At 41.2% G+C, this 24,398-nt stretch overlaps 1 protein-coding gene across 1 annotated transcript in view; it reads right to left on the bottom strand.

Annotated features, from left to right (window-relative positions):
- The window catches only part of LOC137334605 (protein kinase C-binding protein NELL2-like), a 169,715-nt gene that overhangs the window by 110,700 nt on the left and 34,617 nt on the right, over positions 1-24,398 (bottom strand). Inside the window, exons 6-12 of the mRNA XM_067999417.1 lie at positions 23,654-23,726; positions 22,894-22,976; positions 20,977-21,105; positions 18,948-19,050; positions 9,145-9,236; positions 6,944-7,046; positions 4,725-4,853 (exon numbers count right to left, since the gene is read on the bottom strand). Of these exons, the coding sequence (XP_067855518.1) occupies positions 4,725-4,853; positions 6,944-7,046; positions 9,145-9,236; positions 18,948-19,050; positions 20,977-21,105; positions 22,894-22,976; positions 23,654-23,726 (712 nt within the window). The remainder of the gene's footprint in view (positions 1-4,724; positions 4,854-6,943; positions 7,047-9,144; positions 9,237-18,947; positions 19,051-20,976; positions 21,106-22,893; positions 22,977-23,653; positions 23,727-24,398) is intronic.

Genomic DNA, 24,398 nt, shown 5'->3' with positions numbered 1-24,398 from the left:
CTCTCGAATCTAATATCAAATTCAATCATATTATGGTCACTATTTGCTTGCAGCATTCATTTCTTTTCCAGCTTAGAAGAGGAATCATTGAACTACAGGCTCCCTCCACAATCATAATTATATATACACAAATATGCAGATGGCCACAAACACTTAACTAGAAACAGACCATATGCCTCATTAATTAGTCGTGTTATTCAAGTTTGGATTTACAATAACTAAGCTATACTAAACTCTCTCAAACCAGATGTTGCGATCCCGATTTTTTGTTGCAAGTCTTAAATCATTAATTAATGCATAATTTAATAAGTCATTATGCATAAAAACTGAATACATAATTTGCTGTAGCAGGGCATCTAATGGCATCTGCCGTTAGTTAGACTTGCTCTTGCACGTTTAGGTTTTAAAATTTTTTGCGCGGCAAGTTGCTGAAAGTCCGAGTTGATAAGGAATTTAGTTTGTATCTACTGCACAAATACAGCAACTTCACACCATTCAGTGTACGTCAGTGGCGAGGCAGACAGCGAAATGCAAATGGTGGAGCGGCACATCTCGGACAGCAACTTCTGGATTTCGGCGTTTAACCGTGCATCTTCTCCTCACCTGAAGTTGCTGTACCATATGTGCATAAATAACAGCGAGCGCCATTGACAGCAAATTCTGGCCCAATTTTTTAAGATTCAGTCTTTCGTCGCTCTTTAAAATCCTTGCCTCTGTTGTGCACCATTCAACAGTCAACAGGATGGGTAGGAAACTATTCTCAAGCCTGTACTTGGGCCACTTTTGTAAAGGCCACTAAGAAACATTTGAGATTTGGCTCCTGATTTTGCCTTGCTGCTTGTGGGGGAAGCACCTAAACTCTATTCAATGTATTTTCTTTGGCAGAATCCAGATCAGGAACTCACCATTTAGGGAATCATGGGCTTGATCGATCTTGATTGAACTGTTGTGTCAACACTGCAGCTGTTACCATATTATTCTAATTAATCAAATGTATGTCTATAGAACTGATGAATAAACTTAGTTATGAATGAGCCATGAAGTGAATTTAAACAATCGAAATTGATTGGACAAAAAAGCCCCTAAATTATTACCCAACTTGCATCATTGTTAATATAGGTGCCTGTATTTTTTTTTAAAAATACCTCTTCCAAGTTGTAGATCTGTGGTGTTATGCCTGCTTTGTACATGCAGTACAATATGGGAGGATACTACTTAAAACAAATCTTACAATGGGCTTTCCATATAAAGGCTGGAAAGGGCCTATTTTTAAACAAAAATAATCTGTTTTCTAACGTTTGCTCAAAAATTAAGAATTCTTTCAGCAGTCTGCATCAGTTTACTCAAATTTTGGGTATTCGTTTGTGAAACACCTGAATACGCCTACTTAGGGATGAGAACTTTTGAAGTGGGTGTCATAATATCTATTCCATGTTGTGAAGACCATACTGCCATAACAAGCTACACCTTAGTGGTAATCTGATGATATCAAAATTGGACCATATTTTGAACATTTGTTTTCCGATTTTCTCCCTTGCTCTCCTAAAGGTGGAGTGTCATGCTAAGCACAGTTCCATAGACATTGGCAACTCTCAATTGCCTCAGCACAGGGTTATGCTTCATGTGTGAATCTGGACCATGAATGTTGGTATCCAATTTGACCAGGGGGATGGGGGTGGGAAAGGGATTAAGGGAGGAAACATCACAGCTGAACCTGATTCTATTCTCGCCCAAAGTACACACACAAACTGCACTTTCCAGCAGGGATCGCAATTAGGAGCAGAGTTCTTTCCCTCCCTAGGGCAGGGGCACTGAGAGAGATGTAACAGCCCGACTACTGTCCTGGCTGCGATTAGCTAACTCAGCACTGACCAGGGATCAGATGTGGACCTTCCTAATCCAGATGGCTTAGTGGCACAGGCAGGACACTTAACAGTTGAGCCATCAGAGGAGCTTGTCTATGAATATTTTAAGCCTGTTACACAGGCGATCCCATTATGAGAAGGATATTGGTGTAATCTGTGCTGACAATGTTGAATTCTCTGCAATATGATGTTGACTTTTTATTTGCAGTGTTCACCAATTTTATACATCAATGTTGGGAACTGATTGTTATTAATGTCAAGTTCAGGCATATGCATATAGATTGATGGGACAACTTTGACTTCACAAAAAGTGAAGTCCATGCTTGCTCTCTACCAGTGTTCATTTTCAGGTCTGTAGCAATCCGTAGATGGGCAGCTCTGTCCAAATGCAGATTTTATTATTTTTTTCTATCATGCAGGCCACTTAAACAGCGTTGCTCATTACCACAGAGGTAGATTTCTTTTCTCAGTTGCATACACTCAGACTAAACCAGCCAACGACCTCTGATAATGCTAAAGACTGTCGCTGTTTTTACTGAAGAGGACAGTGCCTAGTTGCATACTGGCAGGCCTCACAATCCACTGCAGCTTCCTGCTGCTTACTGTGGATAGTGAAACCTGATGTATTTGCTGGGCACTGAGCAAAGTAGATTACCATACCTTCCAAAATGACCTTTGTACCGACTTTTATTCATTGGCTTTGCCAGTCAATTCATGCCTCACAGGATTACTTCATTTGTGTGTAAATCAAATATTCTTTCCCAAGTGTGAGCTAATAGTTATTAGTCAGCTGTGCGTGGGGTTCCACAATGAAATTTAAAGAACAGGTTTAAATTCCCTTAGGAGTTACTCCCCCACACAATTAATAGAATGTCTTATTCATGACTGCGAGTTCCAGGTATTCTCCACTCATATAATTGACTATAACAACCCACTTGTGCCTACAGCATATTTGAATCTTGGTTCTTCTGCGCTCTTGGAAGAACTGCTCTACTTTGCTGTAGCTAGTGAGAAATACTTAATTTTAAAATTTTTATATGCACAACTTCCATTTTTCACCTCTATCAGGGTCACCTGCACCCCACACATGCCCCTTGTCAAGAGGGTGGACATTTTGGGGCTAGTTTTTAATTTCAGCCCTTGTGTGCAAGGCCCACAATTTTCTGGCCATCATTTTTAATGGATTGAAAATTGTAGAACCATTGAATTGGGCACACAACTGATGCACATATAGCGCATGAAGCTTTGCAAAGAAATTTACTCCATTGTTTGCTCTCTGGGTTCTATTGCATCAACAACAACATCTTGCATTTATATAGCAGCTTTAACATAACAAAACATCCCAAGGCACTTCACAGGAGACTAATCAGTTAGAAATTGACACCGAGCCAAAGAAGGAGATATTGGGACAGATGACCAAATGCTTGGTCAAAGAGAGAGGTTTTAAGGAGAGTCTTAAATGAGGAGGGAGAGGCAGAGAGGTTAAAGGAGGGAATTCCAGAGCTTAGGGCCTAGGCAGCTGAAGGCGTGGCCGCCGATGGTGGGGCGAAGGAAGTGGGGGATGCACAAGAGACCAGAGTTGGAGGAACGCAGAGTTCTTGAAGGGTTGTAGGAGGATGGGGAGGAGCGAGGCCATGGAGGGATTTGAACATGAGGATGCAAATTTTAAAATCGAGGCATTGCTGGACCAGGAGCCAATGTAGGTCAGCGAGCACAGGAAGTAGTGCATGCTTCAGCTAAAGGCTAGACTGTCCCAGTTAATTCTGCCTCATTCCTTCTTTCTTCCTCCTTCTGGGCGATGCCTCATCTCCCTTCAGCAGCTTCCCCAGTGGCTTGGTAAAGATCATAATGTCACTGATTGGGGTGAATGTGGGCCTTGAAAATATATCCTGCTGCTTCATAGCACAATACAGCAAAGCACACAACCATATTCTGGAGATCCTGTATTTAAAACATACGTGTACTCCCTGATCTATGGAAATGAAATGCTCATCTCCACAGTGAAGCAGAACATCACTAAATTACTTATTACTAATCTGCCAGTCTCAAAAACCCAATACTAAAAACTTATCAATGTAACAAATATTGCAAACAGAACGGTTTGTGGTTGTTGTGTAACATTGTTTTATTGTCTGTGTAAGCATGACACTTTTTGTTCCCTTGTCCATCCTCATAGTATATATTTAATTGGGAAATCGAAGAGTCCCAACAAATTAATATTACAGTAACATGCTACTGAAAAAGTTGTAATGGGATCGATTTTCAACTTCCCACTCAACATAAAACTGGTTTTGTGGATTATCCGCCTATTATTGAAACTGCCCGATTTTCATTTGCATTGATTTGACTGGAAATGAAAATTGGGTTTTTAGCATGGGCAGCCGATCTGAACACCAGTTTAAAATGTGTCACAATATGTTTAACATGACTTTTAGAAAGGAAGACTTTGTAAATCTACCATAAGTGGTAGCTTAAAAATGCATCTGATTTATGCATCATGTATAAAATTTATACAAATTGATGTACATTTGTGCTAAGCATAAATGCCTCTCTAGGCATTTTAGAGTAGAAATCTGGAACTCTCACCCCCAAAAGGCTTTGAATGCTGGGACAATTGGAGCTTTCAAGACTGAGATCGATAGATTTTTGTTAGGTAAGGGTATCAAGGGATATGATGCAAAGGCGGGAAAATGGAGCTGAGATGCAGGTCAGCCATGATCTAACTGAATGGCGGAGCAGGCCTAAGGGGCTGAATGACCTACTCCTGTTCCTAATGTTCCTATATTCCTTTCCTATAATTAGTAAAGATTAACACAGGCATGAAGTAGCGGCTCTGCTGCTAAACGTGTACACACTAACCTTCACAGTAGGCTTCGTCGTCACGGAGAGCCGTGAAGCCAGTTTTGCATTTGCAGATTGCGCCAGCTTCCAAGTTAATACATTCAGAATTCTCAATGCAATTGGGACCCTCAGCACAAAAATCGTTGCCTGTAGTGAAAAAGAACAATTGGAGTGATTTTTAGTGGGGCAGTCTTACTTGTAATCTCATAAGAGTGGCCGCAGTGTTCCTCACTATAATACAGCATAGAGCTGTATATAAAAAAGGTCTGGGTTCTTACTCTGGACTCACTGATAGGCAGCTTCATTCAATTTGACATTTGTACCTATGATGCTGCTCAATGGGCAGACTACAAATGGACTCCCATGCCCATGTCACCTCAGTCCATCAGTTCCCATGATCCAAATTCATGCATTAAGGAGAGAAACCTGAAAATCACTAATTAATAGTAAATAAAAATAACATTGGGTCACATCCAAGGGTAAATATTAGTCTATCTTAATACTTGGTTCAAGTTGGCTCCATTGCTTTATTAGCCTGTTCTTAGAACTGTTTATTTATTGTAAGTTATTTAATTCTGCATGGAAGGTCTTTTGAGTTACTGTTACAGAGAGACCCTGTCAATAGCTGACAGTGACGAATGTAACTGGAAATAGAACAGTGATTAGTGTTCCAGCTGTCACTGTCAAGGCAGGAATGCAGTAAATGAGGAGAGGCTGAACTTTGCCTACAAGATAGTATTTTCAGAGAAGGGTGGGTGGAATGGAGATTTACTGGAGAAATACTTTTCCATCCAGCTCCCCTCATTAATGTCATCAATACCCATTAGAAAGTATTCCTATTGCGCAGAAATCATCGGCCAGAAATTGCTGGGAAGTCGCGCCATTAGAATGATGCATTAATGTCGCACGCCATTATCAATTCATAACAAGTCCAACAAATTGCGGGGCAGAAGAGATACATAATGAGTTTCGATCCTCTGATTTCTTTATCCTTTTCTTTCATTGGTCAGAGAGATAAACCAATAGGTGCAATGTTCACTAGGAAAAGGTCAACATTCAATTAACTTTTTTGATTACTTTTTGTACCTGTAGTGATTTGTGTACATGTTCACCCAAATCCCTTTGCTCATCCACAGCTCCTAGTCTCTCACAATTAAGAAAATATCGATTTGTCTTTCTCAGATCCAAAGTGGATGACCTCACACTTCCCCACATTGAATTCCATCGCCATAATTCTGACCACTTAGTCTGTCTATATCCCTTTGTAACTTCCTGCTCCCATCCACATAACTTACTATGCCACCTAATTTAGTGTCGTCTGCACTTTAGGATCCTCTGATTTATTTCTCTGTCCTTTTCTTTCATCGGTCAGAGAAATAAACCATTAGGCACAATGTTCACGAGGTCCCAGATGTGAGATTGACATCACTGCGCCGTTATCTGATCAACGTTCCAGCAATCTGCAGTGCAAATATAGTAAGATGTGAATGGTGAGCAGAAAAGTCCAATTAATATTGTTCGCCACCATACCCGTCCTTGCAGCAATTTCTGGCCCATCATTTGTTGCTTTATGCATATTAACTTGCTGGACCCAGTCCCCAATTTGGCTTTCTTTTGGGAAGAGAGCTGTCTTTATTTCTTTATTAGTATTCTCACTCTCCCCTAAGTCTTTAATTCCTTGGCTGAAAAGACAGGCTGGTAATCCACTCCCAGACCTCTTCTTGTGATGCTCTTTGGTCCACTAGGAGATACAGGCGAGAGAAGCCCAGATTAATTCAATCTTTGACATTTTCTTCCTCAACCTAGCGAAGTACCTTGTCCCCACTCTACATATCTCTCTCACTGACATGGGTCAGAAAGGAAACTCGGCAAGTGGAGAACTGCAGGTGCGACCTGTGACCTGCTGCTCCATACCACAATGCACTGCTGCAACATGAAGGTTTTGCAAATGGATACATGACTTTCTATTCATACTTGGCCATGCACAAGGAACGGAGATCATTGGTCCTCAGAAGCATTGTGCCACACAGTAACAGAACACACAATACACCATGTCATCTCGGATAAAATAAATACTAATTTTATTCGAAGCAGTTGTTCATTTTCACTAGACCTGGAGCTTAAGTGAAACATCTGACTGGGAGGGTCCAGACCCTAAAATGGAATAATCTGCATTCCGCACATGGTACATGATCCCGAGTCAGAATTTGACTTTTATACAGACCCTTAAACCCTACCTCTGCAAACCTTACAGCAGCTGTGTGTCAGGGAGATTTGCTTTGATGGTGAACAAGGCAGCGATGGGCAGCTTGGATATAAAACACGCTGCATCGATTTGTCCTGTCAAATGATGCAGAAGATGTTAATTAAACCCATTTAAAAATCACCACTTAGTCACTTTAGAGCTATAATTGTAAAAAAAATCATTACTCTTTATAGCAAACTTATGTTATTGCATTGAACAGAATAGTTACATTATTTTTATTATTAAAGATTACCATTTCATTTTTGCACCTTAAAGGATTTTATGTTTACTATTTACAATTGCAGATTTTACTTAATTTAACAGACAGCTTGCTGTTAACCCTTATGAGGACTGTGATAAATGTTGACATACAAATATAATCACTGGTTGACTTCTACTCAAAATATTTGGAACATTTCTTCCCTTAATTCTCATTTACATTCGAAAGTCACGAAGCTTTGGTTGTGCGCCTGTTATATATATTTTTGGAAGTTAAGCAGAAAAAAAATCAGTGCCCAAGAGCTGAAAATGTTTCCATGTTATTTTGACAACACTGGGACCAAAGTGATTTCTCACCACCCCTCCTTGTGGCTTCTCTGAGCTGGACTGCCAATTCATGCCTGGTTGTCCATGCTGTCGATTTATCCGTGCTAGGAAGTTGGTCGAAGCTGCACTCATCCCTTCCAGCCAACTTGGGGAGAAGCTTTCGTTCGATGAATGTTGGCTGCATTGAAACCTAGAGGTAAATTTTCAATTTGCAGCCCGGGGCATAAAACGGCAGCCCCTTAGAGAATCCGTCCACATTTCATTTCTATATGGACTGCTGGTCTTCAGTGCCAGTTTTAGTCCCAGGTGGAAAATTGAAAATGTACCCCCCTAGATTCTTGAGGTGAACAGACAATGTAATAAAACACTGCCTCAACTACTCCCCAGGAACAGCACCGAATCTTGATTTCAATATTAAATAGGCTTGATACTGCATTTCTAAATGAATGGAAGTAAAAATAATAGTTTAAACAAAAGTATAAATGAAAGAGGAGTCTCATAAGAACGTTGATCTCCAGACCACCACTAACTCAGGTACTGTGTGTCCAAAACAAAATAAATGAAGGTTGAAAATTAGTTGCATGAAAGGTTGGGACAGACTCTCTTTAAGCATTTGCCACCTGTCTGTTTTTATGTTGGAACAGCCCAGTTTATCTGGAATACTGGCACGTCTCTTGCGGGACACCCCAGGAATTTTTAGAATCGGGGAAAATCTAATTTCCAATCTCGTCCTTTTGGACTTTCTGGGCAGTGGCAGGGTGCAAGAAATTTCAAATTGAAGTTATTTACAACCCAGCTTTGTACATGTGCAAAGGGAAAGAGGAACTTCAACAGCCACTGTGAAAGGGTAGAAACCTACTGCAACCAGACAACAATTATTAAAAAAAAAGAGTTAACTAGTAACTAGAATTAACACTTAAAGGACATCTGGTTGTTACCAAGTATTAAACATCTACAGAAATTATACTCTATAACTTGTGCAATCACCATCTGCCTGCAATTGACCCCTGGGCACATCACTGAAATGTTTTTGACTGTATATTACTGTATTTAACTGACTGAGACTAAAAGTATTGAAAGCAATGAACTCTTTCCTCGTTTACTCTGATGGTTATGTTTGACTGACTGTTTGGCTGCAGTACTTGATTGGTCATTTTACCAATAAAAACACAAGCTCCATCAGCTTCATTTCCCCTCCCCCATCCTTGTCCAATTGTGGCTTGGCAAAAGGCGACAACCATAGACCAGAAAAAAAATCAAAGTGTCTGAGTCTTGAATTGAGAAGGACAAGAGCAGCAAGATTACCAGAATACCGTCATGATCAAGGCTCCCTCCAAATCTGACACCATTCTGACTTGGACATATATTTCTATTCCTTCATTATCACTGACTCAAAATCCTGGAATTGCCTAATTAACACTGTCAGCACAGGGACAGCAGCAGTTCTAGTAGGAAGGTCTACACCACCTTTTCAGGGTAATTAGGGATGAGCAATAAAATCAGCTATGTTAGGGTCACCCACATCCCGAAAACAAATTAAATAAAAATAATAATTTGCAAATAAGAACAAAATGAGGGCTTGATTTTACACACCAAAGCCTGCATTTAGAATGAAATAGTTTCATACGGCATTTAAACAATTCCTACCTTACACTCCAAGAGAGAACACTCTCCTGACGCTTTCCATTCTGTCGTCCTCTGCCCGTTATAGTAAATTTTGCTGCCAAGGACACATACAGCTGATAACAAAAGCACATTATTTCAGTTTTTATGTGTGTGTGTTCAATAAAGCAGTTGATATCTCTAAGTAAAAGAGTTGGAAAAATAAAGAGTATTAATTGGGTTCCACCCGATGAATAACCATTCAGCACCACAGTTATATCCCTGCTGAAAAGATGTTTGTTTTTAAAAAAAAGTTTCTGTCCCCTTCTCTCCTGAAGGTGCTGGGTACAGCTGATGTTTAGTACTGTGTCTAAGGGCCCATTCATTGTATGTGAACAGAATGGTTTTAGGTTTGTAAATAAGAAAATTGTGAAATTTTATAATGAATAATAAAAACTGAAATTCAAAGAAAATTTGGGTGAAAGCTGAAACAAAACAAAAATGACAATTCTGCATATCCAAACATTGAAACTACCTGATGCATGTTCGGTCTTGGCAAGGGGGTAATTTCGGACTGAGCATGCATAGTGTACTTAGAGGTCCTCAGTGGTAGAGCTTGGTTGGAGGGAAGGCTGATTATTTCCTGTGATAATTCCAACTACACAGCAGGGCCCTATGTGCCATGTCGGTGTGAATTTATCCATCTTCTCCACCAGCAGTCCCATAATCTTACTGAGTGAAACTGCGTTGGTGCCAATTGGTACTGTTAGCTGTTAAGAATGGGGCTGAAACTCCCCAGATAATTTCCCTGCCAACTGTAGGCAATCTTACATTTAGAACTTCTGTACAGCCGGTCATTGGAGGCTAACATCCATGTGCTAGTCCTCCCCTTTCCCATGTTTACATTGCTAAGTCCAGCTCCCGTATTTTGATGGCAGACTCATAGACCCACATTTTCATCTCCCACTACCTGAACTATAGAAAGGCTAAATGTAAAAGTGTTTTTCATAGGTGCTAAGTGAAAGAATTTCATCCCATCAGTCTAGGCTGGATTCCAAGTCAGGCATCAAAGATGAAACAACACTGTGCTAAAAGAATGCATCGTGCAGTCCTTCAGCATTTAATCTTTTTTTAAAAAAGTGATATTGAGGTCTTACATAAGGTGTTTGTAAATTCTGCTAATACTGGTTCTGCATTGCTCTCTCCTGGCTCTTTTGATATATTGAAATTTAGTGGAATGATTAGAATATTAAACTATAACATAAATCTGGTACAGTGGAATTAAGACCTTACATATGGACAGTGGGGGGAAACAATATTGGCCCAGTGTTCTAAGATTGGGGTGAATGAACCTTGTGGGGACAGAGTGGAAGGATCTTGACTCTGTATTTGATTTGTGCCACACCTGATATGGGAGTGCTCGATGCTGTAACTAGATGCCCTCAATGGAAAAATGTTCAACCTCATTTTAATGAGCACAAAAAGCCACTAAAACACTTTTAAAATGAATATATATTGGACTGGATTCATTTACGAAACCCAGTGTACTCACAGTCAGGGAGCCAGGAAACAGCAGTTTAGAAACAGGATCAGTGCCATATACACTGCACTCATTAAGAAATCAATCTCCCTAAAATCCTAGATTTAAATATCGTAATTACAGGATGTTGGTAACTTGAGATACAGCCAGCTGTCACCGTGGTTACTGTCTGACATTAATGACAAGTCCATTCTACAAATAGCCACTCAATGTCCCTTTTTTCAGAATACTGGTAGTAGAGATTTAGGATAGGGGAGGACAGTACAACAGTCATACTCATCTGTTGTCAACTGATTTTTCCCTCCTATCATTGATGCTGCCAGCAGCAGGGATAAGGCCAGGAGAAGCTGTCAGATGCAACACAGCGATGTTACTGGGGCCAAGACTCCAGCTGTGTTACTCAAAATTTTTTAAAAACTTGAGAATAAAATATTTTTAAATGGTAAATATACCCCTCAGGTGGCTTTCAGGAGAAATAATAGGTGCAATGCACAAAGTCTAATATGCCAAATCTGCATGCTAAATAATAACAACAAAGTCTAAGAATGGCATATGTCACAAATGAACAAAGAGAAAGGTTGGGAAAATTGTTTTTTGCACAGTGAAAGCAAGAACTTGCATTTATATAGCACCTTTCACAACCTCAGGACATCCCAAAGCACTTTACAGCCAATGAAGTAAATTTGAAGTGTAGTCACTGTTGTAATGTAGGACTGCATTATAGAGAGGACGTCCAGCAATCCCTTTTAAGTATCGACTGTTAGGCCTGTCAACGCCTCAACAGGCGCAGGACCCCAATATGCATAATAAAAGAGCTTCCCGCCTGTCTTGGGAGGGCATGCTGGGCGCCCATTTAAATGCCGCACAAGGACCCTACCAGACTTTCAACTGGCAATCACCTGTTTTTCAGGCGAGAAATGGGCAACCTGCAGTTGAAAATCTCACCCATTGCCTTTGTATTGAAGAATATAACAATATTTTACCCCTATATCACTGTATATGATAAGTCTATATTTGTGACATTGGTACAACAGTGGACTCTTGTGTTAAATAGTCTGTAAATAAGCAGATCACAGTCAACTCAAATCAAAGTAAAGCCATCTGGTTTTGAACTTGGGCATTTTTATATACTTTTGCTAAATCAAATGGTTAAACAGAAATAGCTGACTGTTCCAGATTTCCACATAACAGTAGATGATCATTAAAAAAAGACTTCAACCCTACAACAGCAATTCAGTTGTGTTTCATCCTGATAAAGCTAATGGGGTAGAAATCCGTTTGGATTCGCTGTTTCGCAGTATCGTCCAAGATGAATTTCTACCTCAATGATTTTTATTTTATTCAAGGAGCTCTATTGATTCACCCAGTTCACCAATACAAATACATATAGAAATTGGGAGTATAATACCCTTTTTATGGCATAAGCAATATAATCTTTTTACTTTTATCAAATAAATCTGTCTCATCCATATCACACTCTTGTTAGTTGACAACGTAAATCACAGGAAATTAATATATATTTGAGTGAAGATTCAAGACAAAAGCTAAATCTGAAAGATTCACATCTCTGTGGTTCTTGTCATTCAAAAGGTTTTCACAAACACAATGAACCAGTAAAGGGGTTGATTGTTACCCTGTCACACTACAGGCTGTGCAAGAAGCAATAAATCTACTGAGTGTCAAAAAAATGTTAGCACAGGGCAGCTTTATTGGCAAACTTCAGTGTTTATAGATGTGCCATTGAAGCTGCTGTTGAATGCAGGAGCTGTACAAACAGAATACACGTCCTTGACCAAATGTTCATTGTGGTATTCTCTTTTCAAAGCTTCAATAATAAGATAAAGGAAGAAGTTGCATTTATATAGCGCCTTTCATGACCTCAAGGCATCCTAAAGTGATTCACATCCAATTAAGTACTTTTGAAATGTTGCAGCCAATTTGTACATAGCAAACAGCAACGAGATAAATGACTAGATAATCTATTTGGGTAATGTTGGCTAAGGAATAAATGTTGGCCAGGACACCGGGAGAACTCTCTGCTCTTCTTCGAATAGTGCCGCGGAACCTTTTCCGTCCACTTAAGAGGGCAGACGGGGCCTCGGTTTAACGTCTCACCTGAAAGCCGGCACCTCTGGCAGTGCAGCACTCCCTCAATACTGCCTGAAGCACCGATTTAGATTAAGTGCTTATGTCTTTGGAGTGGGGCTTGACTCCGCAACCTTCTGACTCAGAGGCAAAAGCATTGCCACTGACGCAAGGCTGACACTTGATAGTTAAAAATCTCATGGAAAAACACACTCTTTAATGCTTAGAACATGTTTCTATTGCAGAAGTGGTCTCAATTAAATTACCAATCTAAATGACACAAATCAAGCCATTTCTGGCCAACAATCCTGAATGCCTGCATTTGTTCAATTCAGGTGGTTTCTGGTTCTGATTGGGCAGTCCTTTTTAAATAAAGTAAGAATGCACGGACTCAGAGAGATACTGGGTGCTAAATTGGGCCGTGTAGCGCCTGTTGTTTCGGCACTACGCGGCCTCTCCAACATCCAAGATGGCGTCTTGGCTGTGCATGCATGTTTCCAGCGTGACATGCGCCGGACGCCATCTTGGTATAGGAGTTCGTGCATGCGCAAATACTGAACGCTGAAGACATGTAAAGTAGGGGGAAAATGCGTGTAATCAATGTGCAACACTGATTTAAAGTGAGAGACACCATTTTGGCATTAGCGCTCAACTCAATGCACAGTCTTAACCCTGACCACCTGAATGTGTCTTAGAGTGCCTGGAGGGCCCCTCACCAGCGCTATTTAAAGGTACCATGCAGGTGTTGCAGGTTAGTTGCTGGATTATTGCTTCTGGCTGCTGGTGGAACAGGAAGTGTTTTGTGACGCTCCATATACTTACTGAGAGTTCCTGGAGTACATTTGAGAGTGGTTTGGCAGGTCCTGCCTTACGGTTTGGTTACGTGGTTGAACAACATTCCTGGCAACCATGGGTGGTCTGCTAGGGCTCCCGCTGGGCATTGAGCATGACTGGAAGCATACAGAGAGGCCACATATAGCACGTCAAGCTGCGAGGAGAGGAAAGATGAGGAGGCGCAGGGCACTGAGTAGGAGGCCCTATCCAACGAGGGCCTTCCGGGACCAATTCTCTTACCTCAGCATGACCGAGGAGGATTGCATCTGACGCCTGAGGCTCACCATGGAAGCCGTGACCGAGATCTGTCAACTGGTGCGGCCACAGCTGCAGCCTCAGAGCAGGGCAAGGACAGCCTTGCCTGTGGCTGTGAAGGACACTGTGGCGTTGAATTTCTTCGGCTCAGGATCATTTCAGGCCTCCACTGGCGACATGTGCAACATCTCGCAGTATGCAGTGCACTGCTGCATAAGGGAGGTCACGGCCGCACTGTACTAGATGAGGAACAGGTTCATCACCTTCCCTCCTGACAGAGACAAGCATAACGAGCGAGCACGGGGGTTCACTTGCATTGCTGGCTTCCCCATGGTGCAGGGTGCCATTGACTGCACGCATATTGGCCTGTGTGCCCCGCATATCAACTTGGCCGTCTTCGTCAGCCAAAAGTGCTTCCATTCCCTCAATATGTAGCTGGTATGCGACCACACGCTTAGAATCATGGCTGTTGATGCCCGCTTCCCTGGGAGCAGTCACAACGCCTTTGTCATGCGGCTGTCCAACGTGCCAGCTATCTTTCACCCGCCTCAAAGGCTGGCTACTGGGCAACAAGTGTTATCCTCTCATGCTGTGGCTCATGACTCCGGTCAGGAATCCACGCACATGTGCACAACAAGCCTATAATGAGAGCCATGCTGCCACACGCAACATTGTGGAGCACACCATAGGCCTCCTCAAACAACGCTTCCACTGCCTGGACCGGTCCGGAGGAGCCCTGCAGTAATCCCATGAGTGGGTGGGCAGATTCGTTGTGGTATGCTGCATACTGCACAACCTCGCCATCATGAGGGACCAGCCTTTGCTACCAATGAACGGAGAAGACCCTGAGCCAGAGATGGTGGATTTGGAGGAATGGGAGGAGCTGGAAGAGGAAGTGGAGGAAGATGCAAGGATGCAACAGGGACTACACGGCTTGTCTGCAAGGGCTCTGCGTGCTCGCCTGATCCGTGCCCGCTATCAATAATTTCAACTACATCCCCCAACTCACCAACAGTCCTACACTCCCCACCTTTCCGCTCCCACAAGACAATCAAATTGCCCTCCATCTGATTGCCCCTCAGCTCATCACACAAATAAAAACCACCACCAAATGCAAAAAGGTTGCAGATGCCATTATGGGACATGTAAAGCTGAACATATAAAAAGATTGCTACGAGTGTGCTATTTGAACTGGTAATGTTGTAAAGCCCCTAGTGCATTGGAATCAATGGGTTAATACTGTAATGGTAATGGGGTATTCCTAGATCCTCCAGAGGATGGCACTCTAACCTCTAAAAACAATGGGGGTAATTTTCACCTTCACTGTTTGGGTGGTAAACTGGTGGAGTGAACCCCTTGCCCAATATAGAACCCGCCCGATTTACATTTCCATTTGATTTCAATGGAATGAACATTGGGCAGGTTCTATAACAGGTGGGCAATCCATTCTGCCAGTTTACTGCCCAAGCTGCAAAGGTGAAAATGACCTCAGAGAAACAAAGAACACCTGTTACTTTTTCATCCTCCAGAGATGGCGCTGTAGCTTCACTGAACCTGTTAAAACAAACATAGCTAAAAGAAATACCGGGACGATTTTAACTGCAGCCGCCCGGCGTAAACAGGGCAGCATTGGGTCACTTACTACCTCATTTACGCTGACGTTCTGGCCACCACCATCTTGATAGAGGCCTTTCGATGGGTGGTCGGAGTGCCTGCCTGTTTCAGGCGAAAGGTCACATTTGATTTGCAAATTGGGGTCCTATGACATACAATTTTGAGGTACAAATGGATGGAGCGTGCGCCACACATGGTCTTTCCATTTGTTTCAGGCACTGAGGGGCCTAACCAATGGTCCTTAAAGGGACCACTGGAGTCTACGCAAAAAATGGCAGCAACCTTTTTTCACCTTTTTATTTTCGTGGGGCCAAAAGGAGCCGGAATGTTCCTGCTGGCCCCACAAAAGTATTCTGGCCTATTGCTTGCCTGTGCTTGGGCCCCTCTGAGATCATTCCCCACTCCCCCCGACTTCAGGCCCATCTGTCGGCTGGCATCAAGTATCAGCCAGCCGATTTTCTTCCTGCCCGCGTCCCCCCCACCCCACCCCCAACCGGTGAGCTGCTTCAGAACACAGCTTTCCAGATCGTTTCAAAATGCTTCCTGATCCTAATAATGGCCCAGGCCTTGTGGCAGCAACAACGGGCAGGCAGCAGGCGCACTCTGCCCACCGATAGCCCGCTTTGTGCCAAAAGTTAAAATCAACCACACCATTTCTCCTGACTAACTGTGAGCAATGCCACGGAAGGTTCACTAGTGTATATTAATGTTAGATGATGCAACATTTGGAAAATAGCAAGTCTGGACTGCTCTCTAAATTAATTAACCTCCTGAAAACAATTGCTGCGAAAGTGGAGCCTATGGAGAAGATAGAAAAGTTTACATTTTTAAAAAACAAAAAAAAAATCAACATAGCGCGTGAATTCCTCTGAGTAAAATAGTTACATTTTATCATTTATATTTTTAGATTTTGTAAGTTAAATCTCATAGGCAGCACAAGACACGGTTCTATCATCTTGTAATTGATGGTAGTAAACACACTTTGTACTTCCAAATTAATACTCATTTAATCATTCCAACACACTCACTGGCCCACTTTTGCTTTGAGCCTGTTGAAAGATCAGTAAGAGTCGGCCTCCCACACAGCTGGAAGTTTAAAGAGGCCATTTTCCTCACTGGTCTTGAAGTGAGGCAAAATTTAGACGCCAGGAAATTTCCCTCAGAGTTTCCGCTGCCGTAACTTCAGCTGAAACCCTGGATAGACACTTAAACAGGGACGTCAGCTGAAGTTACGGCAGATGATCAGGAGAACCCTTAAGGAAATCTTGGGCGATAATTTAAAACTAGAAAGAGGGCCCTTAATCATATCAGAGTTAGTGATGTGCGAGTTCTTTGTTTAAAAAAAAAGCAATGTGCAATTTTAATAACCACTGCTTTAGTACTTGTTGTACTTTGCAGGTAAGCGGGGTGTGAGGCTAATGTACAGCCTAAAATATAGGAAAAGTGACAATGCAGGCACCTCAGATACCAAGTTAATACTGGCCCACCTCCCCTAGTGGAATGTCACAAACGTCAGGTACAACGTAGATTGGGAGAAGACGACATGACTCTTGATTTGCATGCACCGATTACAATGCAAAAGTAATTTAGTGCAGTGTAACCTAAACCTATATCTTCTAAACTTGTTAGATTTTTAATTTTTTTAATAAGTGCATTGTTAGTCTAACATGGGGCTTGTTAATAAAATAGTCACAAGAAACAAAAAAATCACCGTCGAAGGTGCAGGACAGTTAAATATCCCCATTGAGAGACGTGGTTACAGTAGCCATGCTCGTCACTCATGAGTGCACTCAAGTTTGAGCTGTAAAAATGATTTACATGTTTTTTTTCACAAGTGCCTGCAAATTTTGAAATAATGTTATGTCAAGCAGGAAGCAGAATTGAGCCTAAAAAGTGACGACTGATGCCCCCCAATCTATTTTGGCAGAAGTACTGTCTGCAAATTGCATTGACAAATGACCTTGGTTTAATATTATTCCGACAATAACGGATGATACTGGATGGCAAGTCACTGATTGTGGAATTTATCCCATGTGAGAAGGGCAAAATAGCTATCGAGCTTTGCAGCTGCAAGTGTGATGTATAGGGCCCAATTATAAGTGGAATAAAATCTATATTCAAAGGCTCCTGTCAACTATTCTGCTTGTAGCACACAAACTGTATTGTTTGATGAAATTCTATTAATTTTACTTTTTTTTCCCACTATCATGTGTGTTTAATCGTGGCACACTGTCAGTGAAGATTGAGAGAATAATTTCAGAATGTTTATTGACGTCAGAGTGAAGGGGACACTATCAGCTGAGGAGTTTTGATGCTGAGAGAAAGAAGGCTTTTTATAATTCTACAGTGGAGTACGGATTTGACACATTAATCTGCCAGTTCCTAAAACACATTTCAGTATCAACAAGACAGTTTAGCTAGCGATGTACAAATGGGAAGCAATTTGGGACAGATTACTCTGGCAGTATCCCACCTGCCCTTTCAGGTGGACGCAAAAGTTTCCCTTGGCACTGTTACAAAGAAGGGCAAGGGAGTTCTCCCTGGTATCCTGGCCAATATTTATCCCTCAGCCAACATCAGTAAAACAAATTATCTCGTCATTATCTCAATGCTGTTTGTGGGACCTTGCTATGCGCAAATTCACTGCTGCGTTTCCATTACAACAGTGACTACACTTCAAAAAGACTTCATTAGCTGTAAAGCGCTTTTGGGATGTCCTGAGGTCATGAAAGGCACTATATAAATGCAAGTCTTTTTTTTCATATTCAGTGAACAAGAATTAATTTTATTCAGTAATATTAAACCCAATTTTTTTTCTCCTTATTCCTCTATTATTTGCAGCAAAGCGGTGCCACAAGAGGAGAGGAGAGGAGAGGGCAGGGCTAGGGAGCAGGGCAATGGCTGAAAAATCTCAATGGGGAGAGGCAATGGGCCAGAGTCAATATTACACCACAGAGAGTAGGTTGGGATGAAGCACAGAAAGCAGGAGGGAGCACGTCAGGGCCACTGATGTAACTCAAGGAATGGGAGGATGCAGTCGGGGGCCACTAATGCAACACAGAAAGTAGGAGGGAGGAGGCTGGTCTCACGAGATCACAAGAGACATTAAGGTAGATTTTGGTCTGAGTCCATTTGTAAATGTGTATGTATTTTAAATCATAAGAAATACTGAAAAGTTGGCAGTACGTTGATAGACCAATACATTGCACCATTGAGTGTTCAACTACGGGCTCACATCCTTGAGTCACAAATGGCTTAGCTTGGGGAATGGCAGCGAGTGGAAAACGATGCAATTCTCCAGTGGGCAAAAGGAAAAATAAGACCAGTAGATGTTGTTTACAAAGTGATATTATCAGCTGTCTTGGGACAAGTTTTGTGGCTAAGTATTGGATCAAAATAAATTTTACAAAAATAAAGATTTTTTTTTCCCCTAACTTTTTGCTTTTCATTCCTTCAAGAAATAATAGTGTATGGACTCATAACAACATTTGAGCTATATATAAAATCATAAGGTACTCACGCTGGCATTCCTTGCAGCACTTGCCTTCCACATAGACCGGAGCATTACCTGAAGGACAAATCTCAGGGGGGCAGATCAGCCTCTTACACTGGACTGTTCCATTCTGTGGGGAAACATTTTGTGGTGTTATTTAAAGACTGTTTTTTTGTTAGACATCAACATCAATGTGTTGTTATTATCCACCTTAATTACTCATGGCCAATTTATACTGAATGAGCTTTCTGTCTATCTCTTGTATGTTGAGGTACAAGGAACTGACAAAGCTACAATAGCATTTATATACAAAAACAACTTGCATTTACATACAATTGTAAAATCTAACTTACAGAAGTCTCAATAAAAACCCTTTCTCACTTCAACATAACTCTGTACCAATTTTACAATACACATTGTATATGCAGTGGTCAGAAAGAAAAAGATGAGTTTGAAATCATCATTGGGAATTTCCTTGGGGCCTCACCTGCTCTGTCGCTGCAACTTTGGTGGAAGTTTGGCGGAGACCTCTTTTCCACAAACTTCCACTAAAGTTATGGCAGCGGAGCGGGAGAATCTTTGAGGAAATTTCCAGCTTTGTGTTTATCTTGTAACCTGCATGACTCAAAGAAATGGAATTATAGGCACATTAAAAATTACCACAATAGCACGCCAGCTCCTCCCAACTTTTAGTTTCTGACTTGCTGGTCAATCAATGCAATGCACTATTAATCCTCTTAGGGTTAAGAGTAAGATTTTTTTCTGCATTAATCCCAGACAGACTTTTAATTGCTGTAACTAAAATCACACACACAGGACAGAGAATGTTTTGAAAGTCCTTATTCAGTCTTCAGTTTTTAAATTTCTAAGCTTTATGTCAGGTTAGATTGCCCCTTGGAGCATTGATCCTGATTTCTGGTATAGTTTCCATATGCTGTAGGTTTTATTCTTATAATGCCAGCAATTATTAAACGTAAGAGGAAAATTGAGTGGAATAGTCCCAGTTGTATCCTCCACTTAAATGACTATATCTATCTTCAATATAAAGCTATTTGAAAACCTGGTGCAATTAAAAAAGAAGTATAACATTGCTTTGTGTTGTATGCAGAATTTATATTGCTTGCTGACTTCTGGGCTTTACTCTGCTACCACTTTGGCTCTTAAGCAGAAATCTACTGCTCTGTGGGTTTCCTGGGTTGAATTCCACTGCCCCGCTGGTCTCTTGAGCTGTGCTTTTTTCTTCCGCTGGCTCCTGGTCTGTTCCATCCTATTGCTTTCCTAGGCTGGACCGTACAGTTGCTCTCCTGGGCTTCATTTTGCTTCTCCACTGGTTTCTGGCACCAAATTTCATTCTTCCACTGGTCCCCTGAATAGAACTCTGCTGGTTCTTGGGCCATGATCCAATCCTCTGACAGCTTCCGGTCCATGCTCTACTCCTCCAATAGATCCTGGATCTTTCCTCACTCCTCCAATGACCTCTGAATCAAACAGTATTCCTCTACTAAACTGGATTTTGCTCTTTTCTGGCCCTTGGACTGGCCTTTGCCCATTGCTAGCTCCAAGTAGAACTATTGCTGTCCTTCTGCCTCCTGAACTGGACTTAACCCCATTGCTGCCTCCTGCCCACTGGCTGCCTTCTTAAGAAAGGCCCTTGGGCATTGGCTTGCATCAGTCCCTACCCTAAGAATCTTCCTCATCCCCACTGCTGCCGAAGCCCTTTCTATGGTTTTATGACGTCTAGTCTTGATTTCTCCACTGTCCTCCTTGCTAAACTCCTATCTTCCATCCTTCATAGACTCTATATCTACTCAACATTATCTATGTTTCCCCTTCCCCACTGTAAAGCATCTTGGGACATTTCAAAAATTAAAGGTGCTATGTAAATGGAAATTGTCGTGGCATACGGAAAATTATTCAGTATGTAAAGCAACCAGAGCAATTCTACACACTATTTGGAAACCATGGAAATTGGAAAATATGAAACAAACCAAGACAGCAAGAATTGGCTTCTAGCACTGTTGTCTGCACTGGCAGAAGAGGTGGAGGTGAGGGGTACCTTGCATGTGCAGTTCTTACAGCCATCTGTCCAATACACCGATTCTCTGTAGAGCCTGTCTTTCACCTTACAGCTCTTCTCACAGTAACACTGATCCAAACTGTTCATCTTCTCCTCAGCATAAGAGAGCTGTGTGAACATTTTAATTTACATACAGTCATTACAATGTTATATAACCTTTATCTTACAAATAAGTACATGTATATTTTCAAAGTACAATATATTTTGACATTGGTGAGGGAAACTGGTTCCTGTATTGTGTGACATTCAGACTATATTTAGATGAAGTCTCACTGCTGGTCCAAATTAAAGATACTCAAAATTGCCTGTTCAACAACAACTTGCATTTATACAGCGCCTTTAACATAGTAAAACATGCCAAGACGCTTCATAGGAGCATTTTCAGAAAAAAATGACACCAAGTCAAAGAAGGAGACATTAGGACAGGTGATCCAAAGCTTGATCAAAGAGATAGATTTTAGCGAATATCTTGAAGGGTGTAGAGCGAGGAGGAGAGGTTTAGGGAGGGAATTCCAGAACCTAGGGCCTAGACAGCTAAAGGCATGGCTGCCAATGGTGGAGTGAAGGAAGTGGGTGATGCACATAAGGCCAGAATTGGAAGAAAGAAGAGTTCTTGGAGAGTTTTAGGGCTGGAGAAGGTTACAGAGATAGGGTGGGGGCAAGGTCATGGAGGAATTTGAACACAAGGATGAGAATTTAAAGTTGACCTATTAAAATTTCAAGACCAATTAAAAGGGAACTGTCTAGTAAAAACATCTTTCCTTATATTTTGCCAATTTGTAAATACAGGCAAGTGCAATGAAATCATTGCTGATATACTGACCATATCTACCTCAATTGATTTTATGGCTTAGATTTAAAATATTTGAAAAATACATTTATACTGCAGCTGATACAGGATGTGCTTCAATATGGCTTTCCTTCAGCAGCCACTATGGCTGCCTCTGTGTGGAGCTTTCTGATCTGCTGATAGCAGGAATTTAGTCTATCCCAAATCAGTGGCAGCAAAAGTTGCTTCAAAATTTCCTCAACTCAGTTTTATTGAATGTCTCAAGTCTCGCTTGTAATTACAGTGATCAGTCCATTTTATTGAGGTCTGAGCAATATAACTGATGTCAGGCGTGAAGCCAGCCTGGGGTGTTCAACACTGCAGAAATGATTATTTCTCATTACTGACAAGAGATGTTACACTTTGGACTTGACGACTTGGGAAATGGGAGACTCAAGTAAAACTGTCAAACTTCATAGAAACTTTGTAATTTGCTTTGTTTTAATTGGTTTCAAATATAACTTCAGCAAAACAATTTATTGAGAGAAAACAAAGATAATGGAATTATTTACTACAAGAGGACTTAAACATGAAGTGATTGAAACCCAAAGGATGGTGATCATCACTTCATCAGCACAGTTAAGAAGAAGAAGCCACAATGACTATACTGCAGTCTACAAAATCCAAAACAGGCTTTGTCATTTTATTAATTCATAATGTTCTCTGAGTAAACAATAGAATATACTCTACTGCATTTTATTGTGGAAATACTATTGCAGTCTTTGCAGAGTTAATTCTATTACACCAAGATCTTGTCTATTTGATGGCACTATTTGAAGAAGAGCAGAGATTTCTGCCAGTGTCCTAGCCAATATTCTTCCTCAACCAATACCACCAAAAAGAAAGACAACTGATCATTCATCTCATTGTGGGACTCTTGTTGTGTGCATAGTGGCTGCTGTGTTTGCATACATTACAAGAGTGACTACATTTCCAAGTAACTCATCGGATGTGACGCACTCTGGGATGTCCGGAGAGGTGTAATAAGGTATTATATAAATTAAGTTTTTTAATTAACTTTTGCAGAAATTGATTATCTAAAAGTCATTCCATACATAAATAATGACCTTTGCTGATGTCTTGGCTAAAATATCTTGGAGCTCCATAATCTTCTGCACAAGTCCATGGAAATCATTACAAGTTGGACAGGCTGGAACGATACAGTTTGAATGTTTAAAACATGAATGCGTAATAGAGATAAAAGGAAAGAAAACATGAACGTTGGAAATCTGAAATAAAAGACGAATGTGATGGAAATACACTATAGGTTGATCAGTATTTGAAAGGGAAAGGTTAACATTTCAACTGTGACTCTTTATCTGACCAGTTCTAATGAAAGATCAAGTCTAATGCGTTAACCTCTCATTCTATTTCAGATGTTGTGCACTCCCAGCATTTCCTGATTCATAATGTATCTGCCCCTAAGATAATATTTGACATTGCTGAACCCTTCCAACCACAAATAAAATACAGTATTTATTCTGAATCGCTAAAGTGTGCATTAATGCCTAATAGCTTTTAGGATCCCTTGACATCTCTTGTTTTAAAAGCCATGCAGCTAATGGATAAGTAAAGGATGGCAAGGTTAATTGCACTGATGGCCTCAGCTCTGATAAGCACATAAGAAATAGGAGTAGGAGTAGGCCATACGGCCCCTCGAGCCTGTACCACCATGCAATAAGTTCGTGGCTGATCTTCTAACTCAACTCCACTTTCCCGCCCTATCCCCATATCCCTTGAATCGCTTAGAGATGACCTCTGAGATTTATGCATTTTCATATTTTTATATATATGAATCTACAAAGCTAATATAATCATTAAACATACTTCGATTGAGGTCTGGGCATTGAGTAATATACCCCTGTGGCATCACAAGGATCTGCACATCCTGCATCACACCCTGTGGGAAAAAAACAAACTCCATAATCAGCTAGAAACATAGCAGACCCTCAATATAATCTTCTGTATTATTACATTCCAGTTCTATTACATTACAGTTACAGAGTAACTCTTGGATTGCTCCCACTTCTCTCCTCTTGTACAAAAACATGCAACTTGTAACTCCAGTGTAAAAAAAAATCCATGGGGAGGGGTGCATAATTATTATTTTAATCATTAGAAGTGATCACCTCATTTTAAACTCAAGATTTAAACTTGGATAATTAATTGGTGCTAATACAGTAAGGGTTAGAGACTGTGGGGAGAAATTCAACGCATGTTTTTCCGGTGTAAAATCAGAATTAGACCTCCGAATTTCAGGTTGTGCCACGCTCAAACAGAGCCAGAAGTGCTCCGGACACCGTATTTGCTCCGTCGGCCTCTAGTCGTCTAGGCCACCCGCCTGAAACAGTTGTTAGGCTCCTTAAATATGAATGTCGGGTTCCTACACTGGTTGTAGGACCCTGAATGCGAAATTCAGGTACAAATGGGTGGAGCTTGCACTGCACACGCTCCACCCAGTTATACGAAGTGTTGAGCGGCCTAACCAGATGTCCTTAAAGGGACCACTGGAGGCCGTTCGAAAAACGGCAATGAGGGTTAAGGAGGGCATCATGAATGGAGTGAAGATTAT

Source organism: Heptranchias perlo, chromosome 18 (genome assembly GCF_035084215.1).
Source record: "Heptranchias perlo isolate sHepPer1 chromosome 18, sHepPer1.hap1, whole genome shotgun sequence".
Classification (NCBI taxonomy): Eukaryota; Metazoa; Chordata; class Chondrichthyes; order Hexanchiformes; family Hexanchidae; genus Heptranchias; species Heptranchias perlo.
Note: the sequence above shows the minus strand (reverse complement) of the source record. Positions and strands in the feature narration are given on the sequence as shown.